We start from the raw sequence: 25888 nt of genomic DNA on the forward strand, positions 1-25888 counted from the left end.
AGAACAGATTGGGGCAAACAGTTGGAGTTTAGAGTTTTCTATTTGTTTGCATTTTGAGATGACCGGGGGAGGGGTGGTTTAAGGGGCAAAATGGTTAGCCTTATAGATGTCTAGGGACTTCATATTCTTAAAATTTCCTCCCAAAATGGGCCCTGGTTGTCAAACATCCTAGAGATAAGGATGAGCATGGTTTGATTTTTTTATCTTTACTGTATACCAAAGATGATAGCCATGAGCGATTGTTAAACAGTAAGACCAGAAAGATGGTATATAAACATTCAGACAGCATGACCAATTTATGTAGCATAGAAACAATTATAACTACAAATAAGTCCAAGTCAACGTTTTCTAATAAGGATTGCTGTGATAAGACAAACAGAGACAAGGTTTTTTTGTATTTTTGAAAAAAGGGGAAAAAAAACCAAAAGCAGAAACAGCAAGTTTTTTGTAAGGTACATACACATTAGACCCTAAACTGAATTTGTTGTTGGACATACCCAATGGCTTCTAATGGCAACAGCAACAGTTTCTGTGACCTTTCTAGGAATTTCAATAAATTGATCTTGTAGTAGCTGATCTGTAATCATTGACTGTGGTTGGTCTGATAAGTTAGTAACAAGAAGTGACATGATAAAGTTAGTTTAACAGCATGTGAGTCACATACTCAGTTTCCGTGTCACATAGAGCACACACAGAGACAGTCTCAGTAAGAAATACTATAGTATTTTCCCAGTGTCACTACTGAAGGTAAAGCAGTGATTCACGCTAATGTAAATGCCCCTCTGTGTAGACCACTGCGAATACGATAAATGTATATATCCTCTCCTTTTTAGTAATGTTTTTAATTAAGGTTTTATGTATTTATATATTTTATATTTTTAATGTTTGTTGTGAATTGCCCAGAGTTCCCCCATTGGGGGGAGATGGGCGGTTGAAAAATTTAATAAATAAATAAATAAATAACATGAAAGGCACAATCATAGAATTCCATAGCAAAGGTATGAAGCTTTGGATTTATCTTCTTGGACATCTAGATTTGGAACTTTCTGTTTGGGCTCTATTATAACTTTCTCTGGGTAGATAAGGAAGGATAGCCCAGAATGGGTTAGGTTGAGGTTTATTCATTTTTTCAGTGAGATATAATTACCAGAAGTTAGCTGGATCCAAGATTCAGCCCCCAACATTAATTTTAACCAGTATTTATGTCAGCAGAGTCTCAGATGGGCTTCAACAGAGACACACCCAAATTCCAACTGGAGAACTATATTGACTGTTGATCAAGGATTGCAAAGGATGGCTCTAAATGGCTTCTAAGGCAGATATACTGTATGCACATTGTCTTCCCTGAGTTCTTGGTTGGGAAAACATTGAAGAAAAGTGGCTGTGCATACAGGTGCATGCCAAGACAGCTGGGAGCAGCTTCTAAAGCAGCAAGCATGGAAAAAGACACAGTTGCTTTAATTATTCCAAGATGGATGCCTTATGCATGTTCCCATGGATTGTGAACCACCTCTTCTGAAGATTTTGCCCAGCCCTAGCATTTTTCAAAAGTTGTGCCTGGGAACTAAAATGAATTACTTTATCAAACTGAAAGGCAATGAATCAACAAGAGATAATGGCTTGTGAAGAATTACTAGCTGGCTACCAGTTATAAATATGGATTATTTCTAGACAGGGAAACAATGCTTTCTTCCTCTCTGCTTCTGTACAGTGTACTTTGGACAACTTCTGAAAAGAAGTCTTAGCCAATACAAAATAAAACAGCAAGATGGATTGGCCAATACAATCATATTAACCAATTTTCTGTTATCTACATTAGCTGCTAATTTAATCTGCTCTTAATAAAAAATGTTGATATTAACTGTTAAAGCCCTAAAGAGCTTGAAGGGAGGATCATCTCCCCTTAGGTAAACTTAAGATTTTCTACAAAGCCAGGAAATTAGTTCTAAAGCCCCCCCCCCGATACTCCTATTATGAGTCATCCTCCCCACAGTAATAATCTTTTCAGATCCACATAAAGATGTTTGCATTTTCTCAGATGTTTCAATATCAAATATTTTTCAGTACTTTTTGGGTTCTTCTACTGATATTTCTTACAGCTGGTTTCATTCTATAAAACACTTTTACATTTTATGGATTTAATGTAATGTTGAATGAGCTGTTGAGAGAACATTTGTTACTGAATGATTTATAATACTCAAAATACTAAATTTTAAATCACTGCTGAGATTGCTACAAATCATTTATGGGTAGGTCAGTAAAATGCTCATAGGCAGCCCAAACCAGGATTTTGTCCTCCAAACAACCCTGAAACCAACAGGATGGAACAATCAATTTTCACTTGTAGAACTTATAGCATTTTGCCATTTATACCAAGTTATCACTTTTTAATCAACCTCTCTTAATTGCTGAAGGAAAAGATTCATCATAAGAATCCCTGTAAATGTACATGAAATTGCATTTGAAAACAACCAGTGAAAAATTAAACAATCCAGTTGATGTACAGCTCTGGAAAAAGAATAAGAAACCAGGTATATGTTAAATTATCTTATTAAGATTTATTTTCAACCACCTGCCACCCAAGACAAGAATGAACAGAGAAGAAATCTTAAAAGAGCAGAGGAAGGAAGGATATATTCATAGGTCTGGGTCACTTTTACATGTTTTCATTCATAAATCTGTTTTAGTCTGTTTCTGCATTCGATTGTAATTTTTTAAAATGCATGCAGGATTCATATTTAAATACATATTTAAATAGTATGTTGTGCTTTTTCCCCTTCCAAAATATGCATTTTAAAGGATAATACAAAACCCTGTATTGATGGAGCCCAATAGAGGTGGCTCAAAAATTTGTCTGCTGGCACAAAAGGAGCAGCATTCAGTCTTCTCCCTGCCATTATTCCTTTCAGCTGCAAGCATAAATTTCCCACTGAGTCTGGAACATTAAAAAGATTGGGAGGATATCTGATATTTTGGTGCAATGCATTTTAAACCATTAAAATGATTTCTCAGACTGTTTGTTCACAGGACTGTTTGTCCAAGGGAGGGTCTCACATTGTAGTTCAAAATTTAGTTATAGCTTGAAATGACCAATCTTAAAGCATCTAGGACAAATATATTGCTTTGGGAGCCAGGAGTTTTTTGGCTACATTGGTTACCAGTTTGCTTCTGGGTCCAATTCAAGGTGCTGTTTTTGACCTTTAAAGCCTTCATGGCATAGAGCCGGGTTATTTGAACCTCTTCCCAATTATATCTACTTGTCCCACTGGATCCAGCAGAAGAGGTATGTTGCTGGTCCTGTCTGCTAAGGAGCTACATCTGGCGGGACCCAGGAGATGGGCCTTTTCTGCTGTGGCACCCACTTTATGGAACATCATTTACCCCTCCCCCAAGATGAGCTTGCCCCCATCCCTGCTAATTGTTCATAAGGCCCTCAAAACTTGGTTATGTCATCAGGCTTGAGGGTCCCAAGGGAATGGTGAGTTGCTGAGGTGGCTCCCTTGCTATTAGTATCTGTTGCCCTCTCCTTGCCTTTTAATCATAATTTTAATATTTTTCACTTGTTACAGGTAGTCCTTGCTTAAAGACTGTAATTGGGGCTGGAATTTCTGTTGCTGAGCAATGCAATCATAAAGTGTGATGTCATGTGACCACATCGCTTAGTAACAGCAATCCCTGCAATCCGCATTGCCATCATTAATCAAGGATTGTGGGTTCTTAAGCAAAGACCTCCTTGCAACTTCCTGCCAGCTTCCAATAACCAAAGTCAGTGAGAAAGCTCACAAGAATTTGCAAGTCCCAAGCGGCTTGCAAGCAGGCTGGCAGGCAGGTAAGTGGCAGCTGCCAGGCGGGGGAGGGTGTGTGGGTGGCCAGTGAGGCACAGCATGAGTGCTGTCGGGCTGGGGGAGGGTGAGCAAGGGTGTGTGGGTGGCTGGCAAGGCATGGCAAAGCTTGGGGTGTCTTCTACCAGGTGCCCAACGTGCAATCAGCCCCAGAGCCATAATGCGGCAAGAAGCCCCAGAGCCACGGCACCTCCTCATACATGGCCGGGATGGTAGGCCAAGCAGAGGGGAGGCAGGCAAAGACGACGAAGGTCAGCTGGGGGGGGGTTGGCAGGGTCACGGCCATAAATGCGGGCTGGCTTGAACTTTCATCACATGACTATGGGGGAATTGTGACAGTCATAAGTTCAAGGACCAGTTGCAAGACTTTTTTTCCATTGCTGTCATAACTCTGAACGATCCCTGAACAAATGGATGTTAATCAAGGACTATCAGTACTTCATGATACACATGAAAAATGAGCATGAAGAGATCATCCTGGGTGTAGCTATTTCAAAGTTTGTACAGCACTCCTTTGTAAACTGTGACAAACGTAACTAGCAGCCATGTATTCTGACCCACCAGATACTTAACTGTCTCACTGCTTTATCACATATGACTTGTGTTCAACATTATCTGCAGCTGTACAGAGATCAAAGCAGGTGAACAAGATGAAATTATCTACGGTATTGCTGATCTTCTAGGCAAAAGCTTTTATCCGAAAGTACAAGTTCAGTCCTATTATCAAGCCCAGGAGAAAGGTAGCCTGACAGCAGTCTTCAAAAATGGAAGTTCCAGAGCCTGCTACTCACTGGCTGGTAAGCCTGACTAGCAGGGGTGGAGGTACAGTGGACTATCTTCCTGGGGGGAAAATGTTTTTTTAAAAAAATCTTGTTTCATTTTTTTTTTTTTAAACAAAATGGAGTCGGTACCACAGTATAAAGGCTGCTATTTCCTCCACAGGGGGAGTGTTCATGGTTTCTAAAGTCAAACGTTATAAATGAAATGTTGATTGCACTAGTCATAGTACTTAAACCTTGGTTTAGGCATACAAACATAAGCTACACTCAGTCTTGGACTTATGAGAGACCCCTTTCTATTCTACTTCTTTGGCAAAGCTATGAAAAATTCAGGTTTTTTTTTTTTTTTGCTTTTTTCTTAAGATTACAGCTTCCCCCAATGATTAAATCCAAACAAGCTGCAGATATTCTTGAAATTAGTTAATTTAAAATGATTAGTTATTTCAACATGCAAGCATTACATTTAAATTTAATCTTAACTTTATTTATGTATTTATTTATTGAATAGAAGAATTGAATTTATTTATTTACTGAATAGAAGAACATGAAATTATGGCTTCATTCAATGTCACAGCACTCTTCACATCCATATATCCAGAACTAGCAAAAGAATCCATGGCAGCAATACTACACAATACACCCAACCTAGCCAAATACATTAAGATTGAAATACCCAGAATCATGGACTTCATCAACCTCTGCCTTTCAGTTTGATGGACAGATATACCAACAAATCAGAGGAACATCCATGGGATCACCACTCTCAGGACTAACAGCAGATACTGTAATGCAGCATCTAGAAACTATAGCACTCCCACACATACAACCAAAAAGATGGATCTGGTATACAGATGACACCATCATAATAAAAAGGGAACAGCTAAAGAAGACACATGAAACAATCAACAGCATCTTCAAAGGAATAAAAATTACAAGGGAAGAAGAAAACAACAAGACACTACCCTTCCTGGATATCCTCATCAGCAGAGGAAACTACAGCAAATTAGAAATGCAAGTCTATCAGAAAACAACCTACACTAACCAAGTGCTCTATTACCAAAGTAACAACCCAACCTCCCACAAGAAGAGCTGTGCAAGAACATTATTCAGACGAGCACAAACATACTGTGGCAACTCAGAACACCAGAAAAAGGACTGCCTACACAACTTCTTCCAACAAAATGAATACCCATGCAACTTTATCAAAAAGTGCCTGACCACTCAACCTACTATAGTGCAACCAACACCGCTATGAAAAGGATAACACTACCATACATAAAAAGCATCTCAGAAACAACCAGCAGACTATTACAACCACATAACATCTCTCTAGCACACAAACAAACTAAAGACCTCCAAAACATCTTAAATAAACCAAAAGACTCAGTAGCCCAAGAAGAAAAAACAGAGTCATCTACAACATACAGTGTAAGGACTGTAACAGCTACTATGTAGGATAGACAGGCAGAAGACTAGGTAGAGCGCATCCATGAACGCTAACTAGCAGTCAGAAGACACGATGAAAACTCCTTAAACTCACAGCACATGGACAGGCTCAACCATCATTTCAACTAGGAAACTGTGAGCATCTTAGACCAAGCCAAATCCTAGGGAATTCCTGGAAGCTTGGCATTCAGACACAGCAGCCATCAATACACACATAGAAATAAACCATATTTACACACCATTCAAAAGAGACAGCAAAAAACTAAGGAGGAAACAAAAAGACCAGAACATCTCCTCCAGCAGCCAACATCCAGATAAGCGGGAATTAACATCAGACAAACAATCAAGCAGAAAACAATATTCTAATCAAGGTACCACCAAGTCGAAAACTACACCCCCACCAACACTGGCAGAGCAAGCAACTGTATATAAACAGGGAGCAAATCCTACACTCACTAGCACTGATGATGTTACCTAGTTGGGTCATGAAATGTCTGCAAGCAAACAACCAAGCTCAGAGAGCACCAAGGATTCTACATTTATTGAATTTATATAGCCGCCCATCTCACTTGCATGTGACTTTGGGCAGTGTACACAATTAAAAGAAAAACTTAACAATCCGCCTAATTTATCCATTAAAAACCAATTTAAACCAATTTAAAAACTATAATGACAAAAAGACAGGGAAGAATGCAATCTAAATTTATACCAGCCATTTAACTGGCTCCACGCTTTAGTTTTAATCAAAAGCTAAAACTAAAGCAGAAACATCTAATTCCATGGCCTTGCTGGAGCAGAGAGAAAACACAAAGCCAAGGTTTGTTTCTTGTTCTTGTAACAGTGTACCAATGCTGCCAGCAAGTTTCCTGCTGAATTAGCGAGTCATTGTAATGAACTCCTTGAAGGAAGAATAGAATAACGTTAATAATGTTCTGTTCATAGGAACAGTGTTATTTCAGTGCACTAACCCAACAGAAGAATTTCTGTTCAGAGTGATACAGTACAATACACATTAGCATATTATTGGGGATATTACTAAGATTGGAATTTCACAGCCTACATGGCAATTTAAATATAAACTAATCCAAGAAGCTAATTTCAGACAGTTGAATCATATTATTATTGCTACACACCTACAAGTAGACAAGTTGCCAGAAAATATAGACAACAGAAATCTGCATGTATTCAGTTTGCCCTTAAGGTCGGTTTCCACATAAATATTTACTACCCACTGTGTCATAATTAAGACAAACTAGGAGGAAATATTTCACAAGAGACCGATTTGCTCTTCTACGTGTTCATTCCTGAAGAATCATCAAATATTATTTTAAAATGATGAATCTGGGAGATTGATGATAAAGATATCGTATCTATTTTCTAGACATGAATAAGTTGGTGTTAAATGACATACAGTTGTAACTGTTAAGAGCATTCTTCGGCAGTAAATTATTACCTTTAGTAAATTCCATTTCACCAAAATGAAACATGTTCTATAAAACATCATATAGTAACACCAAAACATCTCTGTGCAGTCATTTCTACTGAACCTAGCCTAACTAATACCTAGCTTTATTTTATTTTTCCCACAAATAATTCTCATTTTCTAATTTCATGCATTTATATCTTTCCTAATAAGTATTATGTATTCCTTACATTATTATTTCAACTATACATTTAAAACAGAAGATTAGTACATGAAGAATTACCAAACAAAACAGTACTATAAGAGCAAAATCAAAGGTTATCATACATCCCTAAACATTTTTGCTCACTCAAATGTATCCCACAAGTCAGGATACAAGAAAAGATGGGAGGTCTAACTTTTGGTTCAGTATGACACTTAGTGTTCCAGTAACATGGTGTTGCCACAAAAGAACATCTAATTTCAATGTGATTTTAAAAAATCAAAAGACAAGAATAAAAGCCCCAAGAAGCTGCAGAGAAATCAGAAGATTCATTTCATTAAAGTGTAGCCCTTACATAGTGAGAACAGAAAACCCATTATAATCCAGGCTGCTTTTTTATTTATATAAGCACGACAACACAGTTCTTTTTTTATGGTAACAAGAAAGGAGAGAGTAAAGGTAACTGCCAAAGTTACTATTCTGCATATATGTACCTCAAGGTCTTAAGAAGTATGCAGATGTCAGTTAAGAATGATTACTATCCACATATTAGTTCATTTTCATATCAGTCTTTTAGAATAATGGCAGAAGTGAATCATTCTGATACCTGCATAACAGAAGCAAAACATATAGATTAAAAACCTCCAGGATATTTGTGCAACTCTTAAGTTGACTAAGTGAAAAATATGTATCATAACAAGCATTGGCAAGTCTTGGCAAGGAACTGAGGAAGCTGTACGTTTGTCTGCAAATTGCTATGACCCAAATCTTCACAAAAGTTAGCTTTCAGCATCATTCAACTCCCCAGAAATTATCTAATTTTTTCAATGATAAAATACAACTCCCTGCCATCACCACAACAGGAAAATCAGACAGTGAAGAAAGAAAATCTAGATATATTACAGTGATTAAAATGAACATGACAAAAAAGAAATATTTAACAGAGAAAAAAGATTTATATCTATATATTACTAAACTTTCATTGTGTTTATCTGTTTGCACACTCAAGTTAGCCCAAATGGTGCATTATACCACAAAAATTTTTGAATCAAGGTACCTAAAATCCACTAACTTAAAGAATGCGCAAAAAATCCAGGACCCATTACTCCTGTGGAATTGAAATTCCCCCAATGGTCAGACCAGTTTTATTCACAAAGTTGCAGCTGTTGCAGCATTCCTGCGGTTACGTGATCATGCTTTCTGACACTCTCTGTCTGCTTCCCACAAGCAAAATCAATGGGGAAGCTGGCAGGAAGTCAGAAGTCGCTCCTGCTCCCACTGCTTTTTTGCCCACCCATGGTCATTCTGTTTATTGGTTTAGATAAGTAAATATTGACTGATTATTGAGGTTTGCTTGCCACTACAATTCTTTTTCTATTTATGATATATGCTCTTCTTAGATGATCACGGGACCATCCAGCATTGGGATAAAAAAACACGGTTAACCTAAATTTTAATGTTCATTCTGGTCACATCAGACTACACTACCTGGTCACAGGGTTGTCTAGTAATAACTAAAGATAACACTATAAAAACCACAGGCAAGTTGGGGGGGGGGTTGCTGCAGAGCAGCACAAAGCCGCAGCTGCCCCAGCCCAGCCTAGCATCCCATTCTTGCAATCCTTCAGAAACCTTCTGGTCTTCGCTAGATCTTGAGAGAATGGGATGTGCACCATTCCTTCTTCAAACTGCGAATGTTTCCAAAGAATCACAAGAATGGGACATTGGCTTGGGGAAGGAATGAGAGGCACAGCTAGGAGAACAGCGTGAGACAGTGAAGGCCAGCAGTGTGGGGCCTGAAGTGGCAGCAGTGGTGCTGGGGCTGAAGTCAAGGCCTGGGGGCAGTAGCAGCTGGCTGAGACTGCTGAAGGCCTCAGACCTCAACTCCAGCCCCAGTGCTGGTGTCAATGAGAGCTGCTGTGCAGGGTGGCCAAAACGGTATAGATGGGGGGAGGGAGGTAGGCAGGTGAGAGGCATTATAGCACCCCTGTGGTTGTAAGTGTGAGTGGGTTGCCAAGCACCCAAATTTTGAACACTAAACTGTGGGGGCACTGCAGAAAGTCAATTTTTTCAGCGCTGTGGTAATTTCAAACTACCTGTATGTGATGTCCAAAGCAATCAACAGCAAGTACCTCTTTCAGTTCTTGGAAGAAAAACCCAAAATGTATAACCAACATATTCAAATTGAAATAAATTACTCTAGGGGTAACATCAACAATAGATTTGTGTGTTGTTAACAGTACCAATACAGTGTTGAATAAATACCGCATTTATATTTTGAGGGTAATAATCAATGAGATTGCTTATGTTTATATGATGAGCAAGATAAAAGTGGAGCAACAGTCTTTCATTAGTTCCCCAAAATAAGAATACTATTTCATTTTGAATATATGAGTTGATAATCCACTATGACTATTCTAGCCAGCCAGCCAACCAACCCTCCAAAAAAGAATTACAACCTGCACTTTGAATAAACCTCTTTTACATTTGAGTGCTTAGCTTGCTCCAGAAATGACACACCCATTAGACAAGAACATACTCATTCTCTATGATTACAAAACCATTAGATGTATACCTATGCACAAGCATATTTGTAGTAGATTGATGCAGCCTGATTCTAAGCTGGTCAGTCCAAGGAATTAGTTCTAGGTATAGCTGGGATATAAAATTATCAGTTGAGGAGAAAAAGAGCTTTTACCAAAGAATAAAAAGAAAGGAGAAACATCATAGAGGTTGGGTTCAACACATGATCTCAGGAAGTACTTTCACAAGAAGTATTGTGATTGTCACTAGTAGTAAATATAGAAGTGTTGCTACATTTTAAGCCTCTGATTTGTAAGTTTTCATTTGTAATATAAAAGATACCTCAGTAGTAGTATTCTCATACCAAAAACATAAGCAACACCGAGAAATGTACAATGGGACTAGAAAGGCAGAATTTGAACAAGTCTTCTTTGTAAAGAAGACAGATATTAACATCTGAGACACAAAGCAGTTGTTCATTTAAAGAGGATCAGACTGCAAGGTTAAAAGAACTGGAATCTTTGTTTTTTAAAAATAAACCCTTGTTTATTTCATTACAGGTAAAAATGAGCATTACTGGTCATGGTGAAAAAAATATTTTAACAACTGTTCACCACAATTTGCTTTTGTGTCAGGAGCTCAAGGCATGTACATAGTTATCCCTCTCCAAGATTGTTGTTACTGGAATCCAAAAGTTACCCAATGAGTTTTTTCCTAAATGAGCAGGGAATTGAGTCTGGGCCATTCTTAGTCTCAATGTCCATTCCTTAAAATCAAAGAAAAGAGGGAGGGTTCCTCTTAAAAGGTTAGCCCACCAATATCAGTTGCAATACTTTCTAAATACTCAATTAGTGATAATAATTGCAAAAACAAAGAAAAAGTAATGTTATTTTAAAATTCATCTAGAGACTCCAATCAATATACTGTATACAGTATAGTGTGGTATTTAAACAAGCACTACAAAAAATGCAGCACATTTCATGCCAAATTAATTTCTGAATTTCTAAATGTTTCCTTGTAACAAAAATTAAAATACAAAATTTTAGCCTGATTTGTCCTCTGCCAACTCACATCAGTATATTTTTCATGATCTGGAGTCAGATCATCCCCCAGATCTTATTTTTTTTTAATCCCATCCTTTTTAGATGTTACACGAGAGAAGGCTTAACTTTACACTGTTCCATTCAGCCATACAAGTACCACTATACTTTCAATATATATCTTCTCCCATACAGTATCATAGCTTCTGCTATTACAGAGGAATATTCTATTGACATCCTGTGTTGGAGGGCTACATAGATCAGAGTCTTTTCTGTTGTGACTTGCTGTCTGTACAATGGCTTCCAAAAACATATGCACTGACTTTTACTTTGTTTTGTTTTAGATAACCAGTGAAAATATTCTTTTGTACTAAAGCCTTTGACGGTTTTAGTTGTGGATAGCTACTGGGAGTTGTAGTTCAAGATGAAATCCACATCTCAAATTCTATGTACAGAACCTGACTTGAATCTTCAACAGTGGCAACAGAACAACATCTTCCATCTTATTTGAAGCTAGCAGGTTGTCAGCCCTTTGAGGTAGGCTAGGTCAGAAAATAGATGCCTAAAGAAATACAAGAACTCTACTTTATATCTACAATATGAAATCTTGAAAGCCTAATAGTGATTCCCTTTCCCTCCTTCTTATGCTAAAGAAAATCAAGGTGGGGCAACGTTACGCTTCTTTCTCAGACTGTTTTGTCTTCCTGGACTGAGCTCATAGCTTGCTTATGGTCTCTGTACACCTTTTCCAAGATCGCGTCTGAGTTCTTCTACATAGGCTAGCAGGGAGTTGGATAGCATAAACAGATCTTACCCTTCACTGCTGTTCCTTGCACCATGGCACCATGCAACCTTCGTAACCCTCTTACTAGTGGACACGGGAATATGCTTTTCTTTCCATTATTAAATTATACATTCATTTCATTTTATTCCTCATTTTGTTGTGCTTTTAATTTTTACAAGCTGTGTTGAATTCATTTTGAAAGCCAATTCCAATATGTTTTTCAAATAGTTTGCCATCAGCAATGGAAACTTTGGATTGTTAAGGCTGAAGATTCCGATTCTAACTAAGTAAAAGTGTAAAGGATTCTAATTTAAACTAGATAAAATGTATGGGATAATGCATTTAAATTAAATGAAGCACTGTGGCCTTCCTCCTGTTTAATTCAGCTGCTCTGAATTATCTCTAGTTTCATCTTTAATGTAATGAATTATAATCAAAGAGTTGCAGTATCTTTCCTTCAAACTTTTTTTTTTTGGATTATGTTTATATTCAGAGTTTTTTTTTCTTTTTGATACCCTGTCCAACGTTAGACTTTCTGCTGCTCTGGCACTATTTACATAGCTATTATTTTTTTTCAGAGGGGTAGAAAACGTTTATGCTAAATTGTGTGCAGCAGTGATTAACACACTTTACATTAACTGGAACTTTACCACATGGCAAAGTGCTTGATCCCCACACAGGAAAAAAAATGGTCTTCCATAATTCACATAAGTGGTATTGTTTTAATAGCAGCTGGTATGCAATTAAAAAAAAATAAAGCATTCATTTTTCCTCTTCTGAAAAAAAACATGTTTAATCTTCTTTCAAACAGCATATTAAAATCAGAAATCTTTAAGAAAAACACAGCTGCAATAGTTATATTATCCAGCTCACGCAAAAATAACCTGACTTGTTTAGTTGTAAAGGGAAAACCACTTCTCATGGCAGATTGTTATTCTGTTATTTTAGAAAACAAACAGCTCATTGGTATTACTCCTGCTTAGTGCACATTTAGGAGAAAAAACAGAAAATAGCAGTTTTTGGAATAGCATATAAAAACTAAGGGTATTTTCTCTTAGGTTGTTTTCCTCCTTTGTGAAAGTATATTAAGGTAGCTCTTAATTGTTTCCTATATGTTCCAGCACTTATGTGAAATTGGAAAGACATTCAAATAAACAGAAAAGGAACAGATATTATGCTTTCCATTGGAATGTCAATGAAAAATGGCATGCTGACAGTCAAGTTCTCTCCTCCCCTCCTCCCATGTAATATTGAGGATGGTTTACCACATGACAGCATGTCATTATGTGGTATATTTCTCTGTGTCCATCAGCCAGAGCTATAGAACAGAAATGGGAAAATTCACAGCATGATCACATGAGATCACATGATAAATCTCCAAAATTTTGTTTGGAGGAGTAGGGGAAAACATCATAGGGAAACTGTTGTTTACTCACATAGCCAGTTTTATACAAACCAGCAAGATCAAATAATATTCCTGAATTGCACCATTGTAGCCTGGAAGTAAAGGGCCTGCGTGCTTCAAACATCTATCCATTAAAATGAGCCACAGCACATGTAAGGGAGACTGTCTTGTGGCTAGTTTTTTTTCCCTCTCTGACATTTTTTCCCATGAAGAAAGATTTAACTGTTCCATTTGTCTTTCGACTACAGTTTTTAAATAGGCCAATCCAGGAAAATCTTTAGTTATATGGTCTGTATGAATCAAGTCACACAGAAATGGGAAATAATTCCTTCCTATCCTCTTTCTTCCTTCCTGAAACAATGCACTGCATAAACTGAGGAGCACAGTTTGACATCTGTATATTCCTTTTAAAATACACATATAGTTCAAAATAAAAATATACAAATTTAGTTATCCATCTCCCAAAACAACAAAAAAAAAACATCCCAAAAATCTACTGAAGACTATGCAGGCCCGGAACTCATAACAAAACCACAATTCAGCATGACAAGCTAAACATATTGCTGTACCTTGTCCTGACTTGAACTCTACAATCTTGCAACACTTTTTTCCCTAGAATATTTAAATATTATTTTAATGGTATTGCCAAATAGAAGAAAGTCATACAGCTTGCAATTAAATTTGTACTATTGTCCTTAACAAGACATTCAATAAGTACATTATTAAGACCAGTGCATTGTAGAGGTTAAACTATTCAGTTAGCAAAGATCCAGGTTCAAGTCTTCTCTTAGCTATGGAAGCTAACTGGGTGACTTTGGCAGCCACTGTTTCCCAACTCAGCCTACCTAATAAGTCATGGAGAAAAGTGGAAGAGGGAGTCACAAGTATTGTTTTTAATAACATTTTGTTTATTCAATGTTGCAAAATAAACTGCTTAATACAAATACTCATGTAGTTATTTATTTTGACGGTATCATTTTCACCATTTTTATTAAATAGTCAAATAATCCAACAGTCTAGATCAGTGGTTGATCTAAAGTGATCACACATCACTTTTAAGATGTGTGGAATTCTGGGAGTTGAATTCCACACATCTTAGTTGCCAAGGTTGAGAAACACTGGTCTAGAAAAAAGCCACACAAAACAGAATTTCATAGCACAATTGAACTAGCTCAATTATATGGAGAAGAAGAAAGAACCCAGTACCTGCAACAAGTACTGAAATAAGGGAGAAAGTTTTATTTAGAGAAAAACCAAAGAAAAATACTCAGAAGTGGCATCTGACAGATGATTTTAGCAGTAAACATATTCAACACAGCCCTCTCCACTGGAGCAGGAGAAATCTGATTATCCATTTTGGGGGCAAGGAGTTTTTTCTCCTGTCAACTGATAAGCCTTCCCATCAGGGAGCTACTTCCCATCACCCTTTTGCCTACCCAATTTTTCAAGCTGTATATTTTGAGCTCAAGAGGCATGAAAGATACTTTGCCCATATCATAACCACCTCCAAAAATTTTATTAGTAGATATATGCCCAACGGATTCATAAATTGCCCTAAACCAAAATGTAGTTTGTTTGGTTTTGATTTAGCATGTTTTGGAAACCCAGCCAGTGTGGCTTATGTAATGAATTATACCTTAGAGTCCTGTGAACTTAGCCAACTATGGCTTATTTAAAAATCCATGATAGAGTAAATTATGGTGCGGTATGAAGCTTGAGCTAGATCAGAATCTAGCAGTTGTATCAAATGTTAAGAATTTTTAAAAGTTAAGTCAGTGCGTACACCCTCCCAATACTGAAGATCCTACCAGTAACAGAATAATAGAAATTGAGCTTTATGATTCTCTTTTTGTAAAGCATGTAAGAAATCTTGGAATACCGAGGCTTCCGCTATCCATTATTGCAGAGTAGATATTAAAGCCTCATCTATGTCTTTGAAATACACCTGCATTTTCTACTTGAAACCTGAACAAATAATCAAGATAGACTTGCTCATTCTGATGTCATTACCACTTATCTGGAAAAATATTAAACACAGGCAAGAATGTTGAAATGCTTCCCTCCACATGGGATTGTGATACTTCTCTATCTTCAAAGAAAAACTTCAAAAGGTAAAAGAATAGCTAGCTTGCCTGGACTAAATCTGATTCAGGGCAATGAGCAAATATGATCCAATTCCTTTCTATCTTCTCAAGAGATTCTTCATAAAAATAATTCTCCATATTTAAAGACTACAGGTAGTCCTCACTTACGCTGTTATTTAAACCAGGAATCCTCAGGCATATTTTTCCACAGTGTATATCTGCAGCCAAAGAGATACATTTTTCATGATTGTTTATAGGTGCACTTCTCACCCTTTCCTATAAATTTAATACTTAAGAATAAAAAGTATGTCTCAGGTGACAGTAAGATAGGAGAGGTATTAACAGATTTTGTATCCACCAAATTATACATATAAGACTTCTCCTATGTACCTTTGCTAACACTGAAGTATTAAATAACAAGCAACGCATTTTATCTGAACATGCCTGAAATTACAGCTATCAGTCCAAATCTCTCCTCTGTCCGAACTATCTTTCCTTTGATCCCACAGTGTTCAAAACTCTTAAGACATCCTAAGGCATGCATGGACAATCTTGTCCTTGTAACCTGAGAAAGAAAGCTCAGAGATTAGGGCTATGATGCCATGAATAGAGTTATATCACACATGTAGGTAGATAACGATTTTCTTCTGGTTACTGGGTCCTAGTTTCTGCAAAAGCTGTGATCCTTTAAAAAACCTTTCTATCCTATAAGCTTGAATACTGAGGAGGGTGGAAATATAGCTTTCCTGAAAGACTGAAATTTAGTTTCACATGAGACTGGTGTTCCCATAACCAACCCCACAAACTTGGAAAAGAAAAACAAATTGGCTGGGCAAGCAAGGTGCCCAGTCTCATAGCAAAAGCCAAAATGGCTAGAGGTAGAAGACCCAGCAATTAGAGGGGGAGAGAATATTCCTGTTGGCAGACTTGCAGCCAATTGGAGTTAATCAGATCCCTCACCCTGTTTGTGTCACCCCAAGGTTTGTCCCTGAAGCACCCTAAATTGTACACTGCACGTGGAAAGCTTGTTTCAGAAAAAGGAAGATACCACTTTCAAATCAGAAAAACTAAAACCAACTCTAAATTGCTCCAACAAAGGGCAGTGGATGGTATAGAAGCAACTTAATGACGACATGTCCTCAACAACAGTCTTCACACTGAACAAGCAAACATGAGGTTAAACCTTAGACTCTCCTGAAGCAGTAGAGGCAACTGTATCATAGTTTAACTGCTCTTAGACAATGCTGGCAGTTTGGACTGGCCCAGGAAAACAGAAACTATGCAAAGGCTTGGGGATGACCTAAAGACTTGCTGAATAAAGACCTTTTCTAATCTGATTATAGGTGCCAAGCCCTATTATTATTATTATTATTTTAATCAAAACCCTAATATTGCTCTTGTGACAATTCAAAATTCAGTCTTGCTGTTGTGGCTATCACAGTTGACTGAACATGCCTTTTCATCCTGCAAATGTGAATTGGTAGCAGATTATGTATATAAATAATATAAACTAGTATTTGACCACCGTTTCCAGACCATTTTTACATGTTAGTTACATGAAGATGCTCCACGGTTTGCAAACAGGATAACTAAAGACTCCATTCTTTTTCCTTCCTAGTCAGATGACCCAGATTACACAACTGAAACATTCAAAGATTCATAAGGGTGGAGAAGTTAGTGACTCATTTTAAATTTTGAATTAATAGCTGTGTCAGAATCATTCTTCCAAGACATAAATAGGATTTGATGCATAATGTGAGCCAGACAAGACCTGATCATTACGATTACATTATGTGTGAACAGGGCTTTACGAGTTCTAAACTATGAGTTCAAAAATCTGATTCAGCATTTGCCATGATCAGAGTGATAGACTTAAAGAGATACAATTTACCAGGAAGAAAAGATCTCCTGAGGAAGCCCCAGTGAAATTAATACGACAGCAGAAGAGCAGGAAAACTTCCTTGTACTTTTATGACTAACGGCAATTATACGTTTGCTTTTTGAATCCTGCTACTTTGCTTTACACTGCCATACTGCTATATGTTTATGTTCAGTAACAGAACTTTGGACTGAGATTAAAAGCAAAATCATAAAGAGAACAAGACAAAAGGATCTTTTAAAGTAGTATCAATATGTCAGAAGACCTGAAAGATATTAAATGAAATCATCAAAGTTGCACTCAGAAACCACAAATTAACATTAAAAAAAAAAAAAGCCTGCTGCACTGTTCCAAAATATTACTCATTTAGTCTCAGGTGAATAATTTTCATTAGTAAGCAATGAAAATTAGTTTCAATGAGCACTCAGTCATATGAACTAGTCTCAAATATGAGATGAATAGAACCACAGAAGTGAGAATTTCACAACATACTTCTTTTTCTTTCATTTTGTGTTAATCCTGAAAAAAGCTACAAAAGATGGAATGCCTACTTTTATGTAACTCAAAAAGTTACAGAAGATCTTTCAGGATGGGAACACAAGCAGCCTACATTTCATGAAGTTTTGCCAAGTCACTCATCCTTCACTATAAAGAATACTGTCCCCAGTGCCAACCATCAAATAAGGAACTAAGACCAAGCTAAGTGCCTTCAAGTCCTCTGTTTCAGTGAAAAGGTTAAGAATAATGCTTAAATATCTTTCCTGGCTGCACTGTATATATATGATTCTCTCAGCCTTAGTCCTCCTTTGCAGTCAGGCAATAAAAATATTGGCCAGTGTTAAGGACACTTATAAGGACTACTGAAATATCATGCTGACCAAGAATTCTGAGAACTGCAGCCAACACCTTTAAATGATGCCAGCCTGAGGAGTTAACTTTTTTTAAATTAACAACATGCCATTCAACATGTTATAATCTGTTTTCCTCCTCACCCAATGCAGCTTTTAGATTTCTTTGAAACTCATGAGGTGAAAAAGGCTCAGACTAGTTCCTTAAGAAGACTTTACTCTTATTTCACTAATTACTATTCTGAGATATGCAGCAGCATTTTTTTTTCCTTATAGGAGCAGCTAAAACACTAAAAAGATGAAGGGGTTCCTTTTAGGAAGGAAAAGGTCAGGGTGGTAACTAACTATACTAACTATATGGTCTAGCAAAGACTTTTAGATATATATCCAGTACAACTTTCAAAAAGAATGTGACCCCCTCCCCCACTTAAGTAACACAATATCCCTCAATCTGGAGCCCTCCAATTATGCTGGATTAAAAATCCCAATTTAGACAAAATCAACTGCCCAACCCTGACCTATAATTCCTACTTTTTGAAACTGATTTTTTACTTAAATAGTCCCACAGATCTGTCATGGTGGATATGAACATGACTGTGTTTTCATGTTTGAAAATTACTTGTTTTTTCTCTTCCTAGATTCAAAGGTTTATACAGAATAGGCACATTTTTTTATGTCAGTGAGCCCCACTGCAGAGCTCAGAAAACTTGCATTTCCTGAATGTGTAAATATATTAGATTATAAATCTTGTGTGCTTTTACTGTGAAGCTCAGCAACTAAAAAAATACATGTGAAAAAAGAGAAAGGGACAAGAGAAATTGATAAGGGATGAAGACAGAAAAACATTTGAAAATGTTAAAATAAATTGGGTTGTGATGTTTTTGCAACAAGGCAGGTGAAAAGAAGACAACATGGGGGGGGGAAAGCCCCAGGTAGATGTGGGTTTTTTTTGTTTTTGTTGTTCTTTTTGGTAACCTTAAGTAATTGTGAGTGAATTTTTTCATCTTTTGCAAGTCTGCCAAAATGCCTAATTATTTCAAGTTGTTCTATATAAAATGGCTGCTTAAAAGTCTTTACTGGAGGCTTAGGAACACCTGAAGAACATGTTCACCTCACAATTTGCTTCTTTCAAAAAATTACAGTAATAATAAACCTGTAGTTAATTTACTCTACAGATTGATCTAAATTTGCCTTTTTTTTTTTTAATCTGCGCTCAGTCGTTACCGACTCTGCAGTGACTGCTTGGACGGGTCCTTGCAGTTTTCAAGGCAATTGTTTCAGAAGTGGTTTGCCAGAGCCTCCTTCCTAGGGCAGAGCCCAGCTGGCAAGTGCAGGAGGCGGGGTTTCCGTTGCTTCGCGCCCTTTTCGGGCGCGCACGGTTTTTCGCGCTTACCGGCAACTGCTCCCGACTCCTTTTTGCAAGGCACCGCCAGCATTTTTCCTCCCACCGGAGTGAGAGTACTCATTTATCTACTCACATGAGTTTTCGACCTGTTGGGTTGACAGGAACTGGGAAGGAAACAGGAGCTCACCCTGCTAACGCGAAGGCTGGACTCGAACCGCTGAAGCGTTGACCATTTCTGGCCAACAACTTTCAGCGTCATTAAGCCGCTGCGCCACCGCGTCCCCCAAATTTGCCTTACAGATACTAAATATTCTATCCCACTCATGGAGGAGGTATATAATCTTCCTGGCAGAAAATAAATGGACAGATTAAGGGAATCATTCAAGGTTATACAATAAATTGTTATAAGGGCCTATATGAATTCCCAGATCTCCAACAGTTAAATCCAGTATCACATGACCACTGTTCACCTATCTTTGTAACAGTCCAGCTATTCAAACAGAATGGCTTGTTCAAATAATTTTCAGCACTGGGAAATACAATAGTTAGTCAAAAACAAAAAATAACAAAGTATTTGTTTCAGAATAACTGAACAAATCAGGAACATGCAATATGCCCTTAACCAAACATCCAAACTACATATTCAGAAATACCCCATAATATAGCACTTTAGGGGCTGAATGAAGATTCAAGCCATACTCACACCTTGCAAGCCATGCTTTGCTGAACAAACCACCACTGGCTGGAGTTATAGAATACATTTGGCCATAAAACTGAGTTATAATCCACAATGTTTGGATTCACTGAAAATACTAAGCTAACATTTGATTTGGTTTTGGCATGATGAGTGTACCCAACCTAGGTGTGGGATGCTATGCAAATGAAAGTGCCTGCACACACAAAAAAGAGTAGCTATGAATTAGAAGAGTAGATCCAATTTAAGAAAGATATGTTAATATTTTAAGATTTTTTAATCAATACAATAGGTATTTACAGCACTGTGCTATACATGTTTAATTGGAAGTCTGCCCCATTGATGTTACTGGGACTTAAATATTTCCAGGTAAATTGAGTACAGGATTGAAGCATTAAAATGTGCTGTAGAACTTCTTTTGGAAACTTTCAGAAGGATGTTTGACTGGCTTCTCCTAAGGACATTTTTCAATTTATATCAAATACTCTTATCTTAAAAAGATATTAATGTGGTATATTTGATAAAGTCATAGTTCACGGAGTTTAAAATTTTTGTGATGACTCATTTATATTTATTTTAGTGCCTTTGAGTTAGTCTTGACACCTGGCAACTCCATTGACTCCAGGGACTACCGAGTCTCTGCAGGTTTCATAGCAAGATTTTTATAAGTGGTTTGCCCTTGCCTGCTTCCTAGGGCTGAAAGAGAGTGACTGGCCCAAGGTCCCCCAGCTGCTTTGGATCTAAGGTGGGACTAGAACTCCTGTTTCCTGGTTTCTAGCCTGATGCCTTAACTATTACATCAAACTGGCTCTCTGTTTTGTTTATAGTATCTTGCAATTTAAAAAATCTAAACAATTTAAAATTGGTCATAAAATACAATAAATTGTTTTAATTTCTGAACTGAATTCTATGTGCAGCCTCCCTGGAGCTATCAATAAAAAGTATTACATGCTTAAATGTTTGTTTTATCATCTACACTAGGGGTTGGTAAACTGCAGCCCATGGGCCAAATATGGCCTGCTGCCTATGTTTAAACAGCCTGCAAATGGACGGGTGGGTAGAAGATCACCAGGCCCAAGCCTCAGCCGAACTCTTGAAGTGGGGGGGCAGAGGGCCAGGTGTCCTGGGCAGCAGCAGCCTATCAGTGACCTCCTTGCTGGTGGGCTAGCACCATCCAATGGCTGCTGTGTTCCTTGGCCTGCAGACCTGTCCACAGAGGCAGAGGAGGGGCAGGGTCTGGTCCTTTAGAGAAAAAGTTTGCAGACCCCTGATCTATACATACTGTATTCTCTAACCTAGCCCCTCAATAATTAAGACTTAACTCCTTGCATCAGGTTATCCTTAACATTATTTCCTCTAACTGAAAAAAAAAAAAAGTATAGATTAAAGCCATCCTCAGGTCAAGCTTAATTCCTAGTAAACAAAACATGCATATCTGCAAAGTATGATCTTAATTCCAGGCAAACAAGAATATTAAAAAAAAGTTATGTCTTTTCTGATAATAAATATATCTCTGTCACCAATATATATCAAAATGCATCTCACAGTATATTTAGAGACATCCCTCATCTTAAAGCATCAATAATTAAATAAATTAAAAGAACTGGAAAGATTGATAATATGTCACATGCTAATTACTGAACTCTTAATCACCCACAGAAGTGTTGCTGCATTATAGCAACATCTGCAAGGTCAGGCAGAGAAAAGTTAAAATCCAAGAACTAATGTTTAATTCAGATTTGCCTGTCATTTCCTTAGAGAAGTGCTATAATCTTCCACTTGCCAAATATTGATTACTCCTACAATACTTCCACATAACTTCAGGAAGAAGAGCAGTTTTAAATAAAAAACAGGAAATTAACAATACCTCAATCTACTAGTGGCTTTATACGAATGGAACAGTTACATTCCTGTATTTTACATAGAGTAACAATACTAGGAAGCTTTCTGAAATCATGCAAGTTCAACTTTCACAAGATTCCTAATCCTTAGAATTAAATTTGATTAATATACAATTCTTATCAAAAAGCATGGTTTGAAGTGAAGGGAAAGTTTAATCAAGTTGAAGTATTTTTAGTTAGTACAGTAATGATTTAAACAGAACATAAACTATTCTTTTGGCCTAGCGATCTGCAAATCAATCATAATGCCCAAAGACCATGCTTGTACAGTCATGCACATATTTAAAGCATATTTTTAATTAGAAGCATGACTCGTCTACTGAAATCAATGGGGCTTCTTGATCCTGCCATAAACACACTCTTCTCTTCTGCAACAGATAGGGATTTTACTTTATTGTCATGCCCAAATGTCTTGGGAAAATATACATGAACTAGTCAAAATTCTGCATGTTTAAAATGTTTTAAATTGAACAGTAATTAACTAAAAAGGAATCTTAAGATGGAGTTTAGATCAGACTTTTGCAGCACTGTTTGCTTATTTTTAAATTTTAATAAGAAAAAAAATGGGGGGAGAACATCTGGTCAACATTATAAAGTGGATAGCAGAAGACAAAAGAGGAAATGGACCAAAATGAAATAAATCCTTCGTCTCTTCTTCACCCACCCACCCCATCTGCTTCTTCCTTCTGCTCTCTGTTGACATGGAAGGCTTTGAACCCCTGCAGTGGCCTGTATATCTCCTTCACAGGAAGCCTAGCAAGGAAATTCCAGACCGCTCTGCAAGAAGCTAGGCGCTTAACATGCCTTGCTCTAAAATAAACTTTCCGCAGATTTTCTGCACAAGGACGGTCTTGCAAATGCGGCGCTTTTCTCCTGGCACTTGAATGTGCTCACTGGGCCAAGGCACCCCCCCCCCCGTTCAATTTACTGACCTAAATGCAACGCGCCAAACAATAGGAGAGCGAGCGAAGCATGCAAGCAAGGCAATTCTCCACAAAAGAGGCTCACCTCTGCGCCGCACATCCTGAATCAAAAGGGAAACACGGAAGCACGCATGCACGCCGCATTCGCCCCCCACTAAAAGCAAGGATCCATTTCCCACCGGTTTTAATGATATTTGAGCTCTATCCCTAACAGTATCTCCATGAATTTACCTGCAAAAAAAGGTAAAGATTCGACGACTCACCTACGGTCCCGTTTGGACCACATTAAATAACTTTTAAGATCACAATGCTTTCCCCACTGGACCTTAAGTTCCATTGAAAGCAATCAGATTTACTTCCAAGCGACCCCGGCTGCAACTTCCACTGATTTTTCAAAAGTTAAGCTTACATTTCATTGCTTTCCATACCATGTCCGGGTCTAGAGAATAAACTTTTATCAAGCCATTGACAGGATTGCCGGGAGGGGGTGAAAAGCGGCTTATTATTCCTTCATCTCTTGAAATCCCAAAGGACAAACAAGACTGCGATCCTATATCAACCCCCATGGACTTCAGTGGGGCTTACATTCACGTAAGGGTGCCCGGCAGACGGTGCCCAACTTCGTGAACACATTCAAGGAAGCTCACGAGCGCCGGAGGAGATTAACCAACTCTGCCTGCTCCCTTCCCAAATCTTACTCACCTCCGTTAAGAAGTTATTCATGGCTGCACCAACTCAGAGAGTCCAGTCAAGGGAACGGCGGCTTCAGCATGGGTTGCAAAGGGGACGATTATTGCTTCTGGTGAGGCGAAGGGGCTGGAGTTCCTCACGCCCTTTCTTCTCCAGCTGCCATCCCGTGGCCTCCCCCTTCTTCGCTTGCCCTCTCTCCGCCTCCAGCCAAGTGACCACCAGTACATTCATTCAGACGAGCGGAGCCTTTTGTTTCATGCAGGGTACGTCTCAACGCTGGAGCAAGAGGTGGTTGCTGAAGGAAGCCCGGTAGCACATGGCTTCCTTCCACCCCTTGCCCTTACGGGTAAAGAAGCAGCCTGCGCTGGATTTGTTCAAAACGGAAAAAAAGTCCACACCAGGACCTGGATTAAGTACGTCTGCAGCTCCCTGAGCAGAAGGCGCCGGCTGCTCGCTCGCTCGCTCACTCCGAGCAAAGCATGCGCGAATTGGGGGCGCGCGCGCACACCTTTCATGCAGAATGCCACTAGGTGCGCGCTACTGCTGGTGCCGTGACGGGGGCTGTCCAAGGGCCCTCTCGGGTCACGGAGGAGTTTGCTGAGATTACTAATTCTCCGCCCCGAAAAGCGAGCGCTGCAACCAATCCCAGGCGAGCGCCTCTTTGGAATTTTGACCCAGGAGGCGCGAGAGCTACTTTTTCCTCGTTCGTTCCTGTTTCGTTGTGTTAAGGTTTTTTTTCACTCTTCACTGCAGCAAGCAGGCAGGCACTTCGTGTGTTTCCAACGCTGCTGCCCGTGCGTACGTACCTGCTGATGTGCTGACTGGGGACACTCCTTTTCTTCCCCTCCAACCCCATATCTTGGGTCTATTAGTCTTTCAGGCTCTCCCTCTCTCCCCCCCGACCTTGGCAACAGCGTTTACAAACTGCTTCATTTGTAGAGGTATCCCTCTGCAAATTCCTGGCTGTGGTTTCCAGGGTGAGATCTTGACATGTAGTGCCCATTGCATGTTATAATGGTTGCTCTCTCTAGCTAGAGTATGTTGCCATTAATTCCAAGAGTCCCTCAGTATTTCAGATTCAGTCATGACTTCCCAGGCTGGCGCATCCTGGCAACCTGACAAGGTCATGTTGCAGCTTCTCCTTGAGTCAGGGCACATTGAAACTGTGCTGGCCAGCAGCCATCTTTCCTCCCCCATAGTCTATCACCATGCTGCCTGGGGTGAGGGGGCTACTACTGCACCAATCTGCATGCAGATGAAACAGATCAAGAGGGACTTGTGCAGGCTCCTTTAGCTGCCCACCAGCCCCCATGGTTCCTTTGCTAGGAAGGCTACAGATAAAGCTAGTCCTCAACTTACTGCCATTTGTTTAACAACTGCCCTAGCTCCCTCCTTTGAGGAACATTCTCCCTCCTGAAGTTAGGCTCACCCCTTCCCTGCTGTCATTTAGGAAGTCCCTCAAGACCTGGTTATGTCATCAGGCCTGGGGGTCTTTGGGAACCAGAGACATTCTTAGATGGCTCCACTGTAATTGATATTCTGCTCTTTCTGTAGTGTTTGTATATTTTAAAATCAAAGATTTTTAAAATTTTTGTTTTCATTTTAATAACTTTTTATCTTTTTATAATGATTGTTTTTATCCATTTGTTAATTTTATTATGTACATAATATATGTAAAAATGTACATAAAATGTACATAAAATATATGTACATTTATTTCATTGTTGTATGCTGCCCAGAGTCACTTTGTGTGTGATGGGCGGCTATATAAATGTGACATATAAATAAACCACTCGAAGTTATGACGGTGCTGAAAAAAGTAATGACTAGTCCTCGCATTTACAAGTGTTGCAGCGTCCCCATGGTCATGTGATCAAAATTCCAGAGCTTGGCAACTGGCATGCATTTACAACAGTTGCAGCCTCCAGGGGTCACATGATTGCCATTTATGACCTTCCCAGGGGGCTTCCGACAAGTGAAGTCAATGGGGGAAGCTGTATTCACTTAATGACTGCATGATTTGCTTAACGACCATGGCAAAAAAGATTGTAAAATCGGGTGTGATTCACTTAATGACTGT

At 38.5% G+C, this 25888-nt stretch overlaps 1 protein-coding gene across 1 annotated transcript in view; it reads right to left on the bottom strand.

Moving 5' to 3' along the window:
- Positions 1-24356, bottom strand: part of MYO10 (myosin X) — a 163383-nt gene extending 139027 nt beyond the window's left edge. The window contains exon 1 of the mRNA XM_007426876.3: positions 23821-24356. Within this exon, the coding sequence (XP_007426938.1) occupies positions 23821-23841 (21 nt within the window). The 5' untranslated portion in view covers positions 23842-24356. The remainder of the gene's footprint in view (positions 1-23820) is intronic.
- Between the last annotated feature and the right edge of the window lie 1532 nt (positions 24357-25888).

Source organism: Python bivittatus, unplaced genomic scaffold (genome assembly GCF_059951505.1).
Source record: "Python bivittatus isolate LINGU-HERP-01145 unplaced genomic scaffold, Pbiv_v1 ctg000840_np1212, whole genome shotgun sequence".
Lineage (NCBI taxonomy): Eukaryota > Metazoa > Chordata > Lepidosauria > Squamata > Pythonidae > Python > Python bivittatus.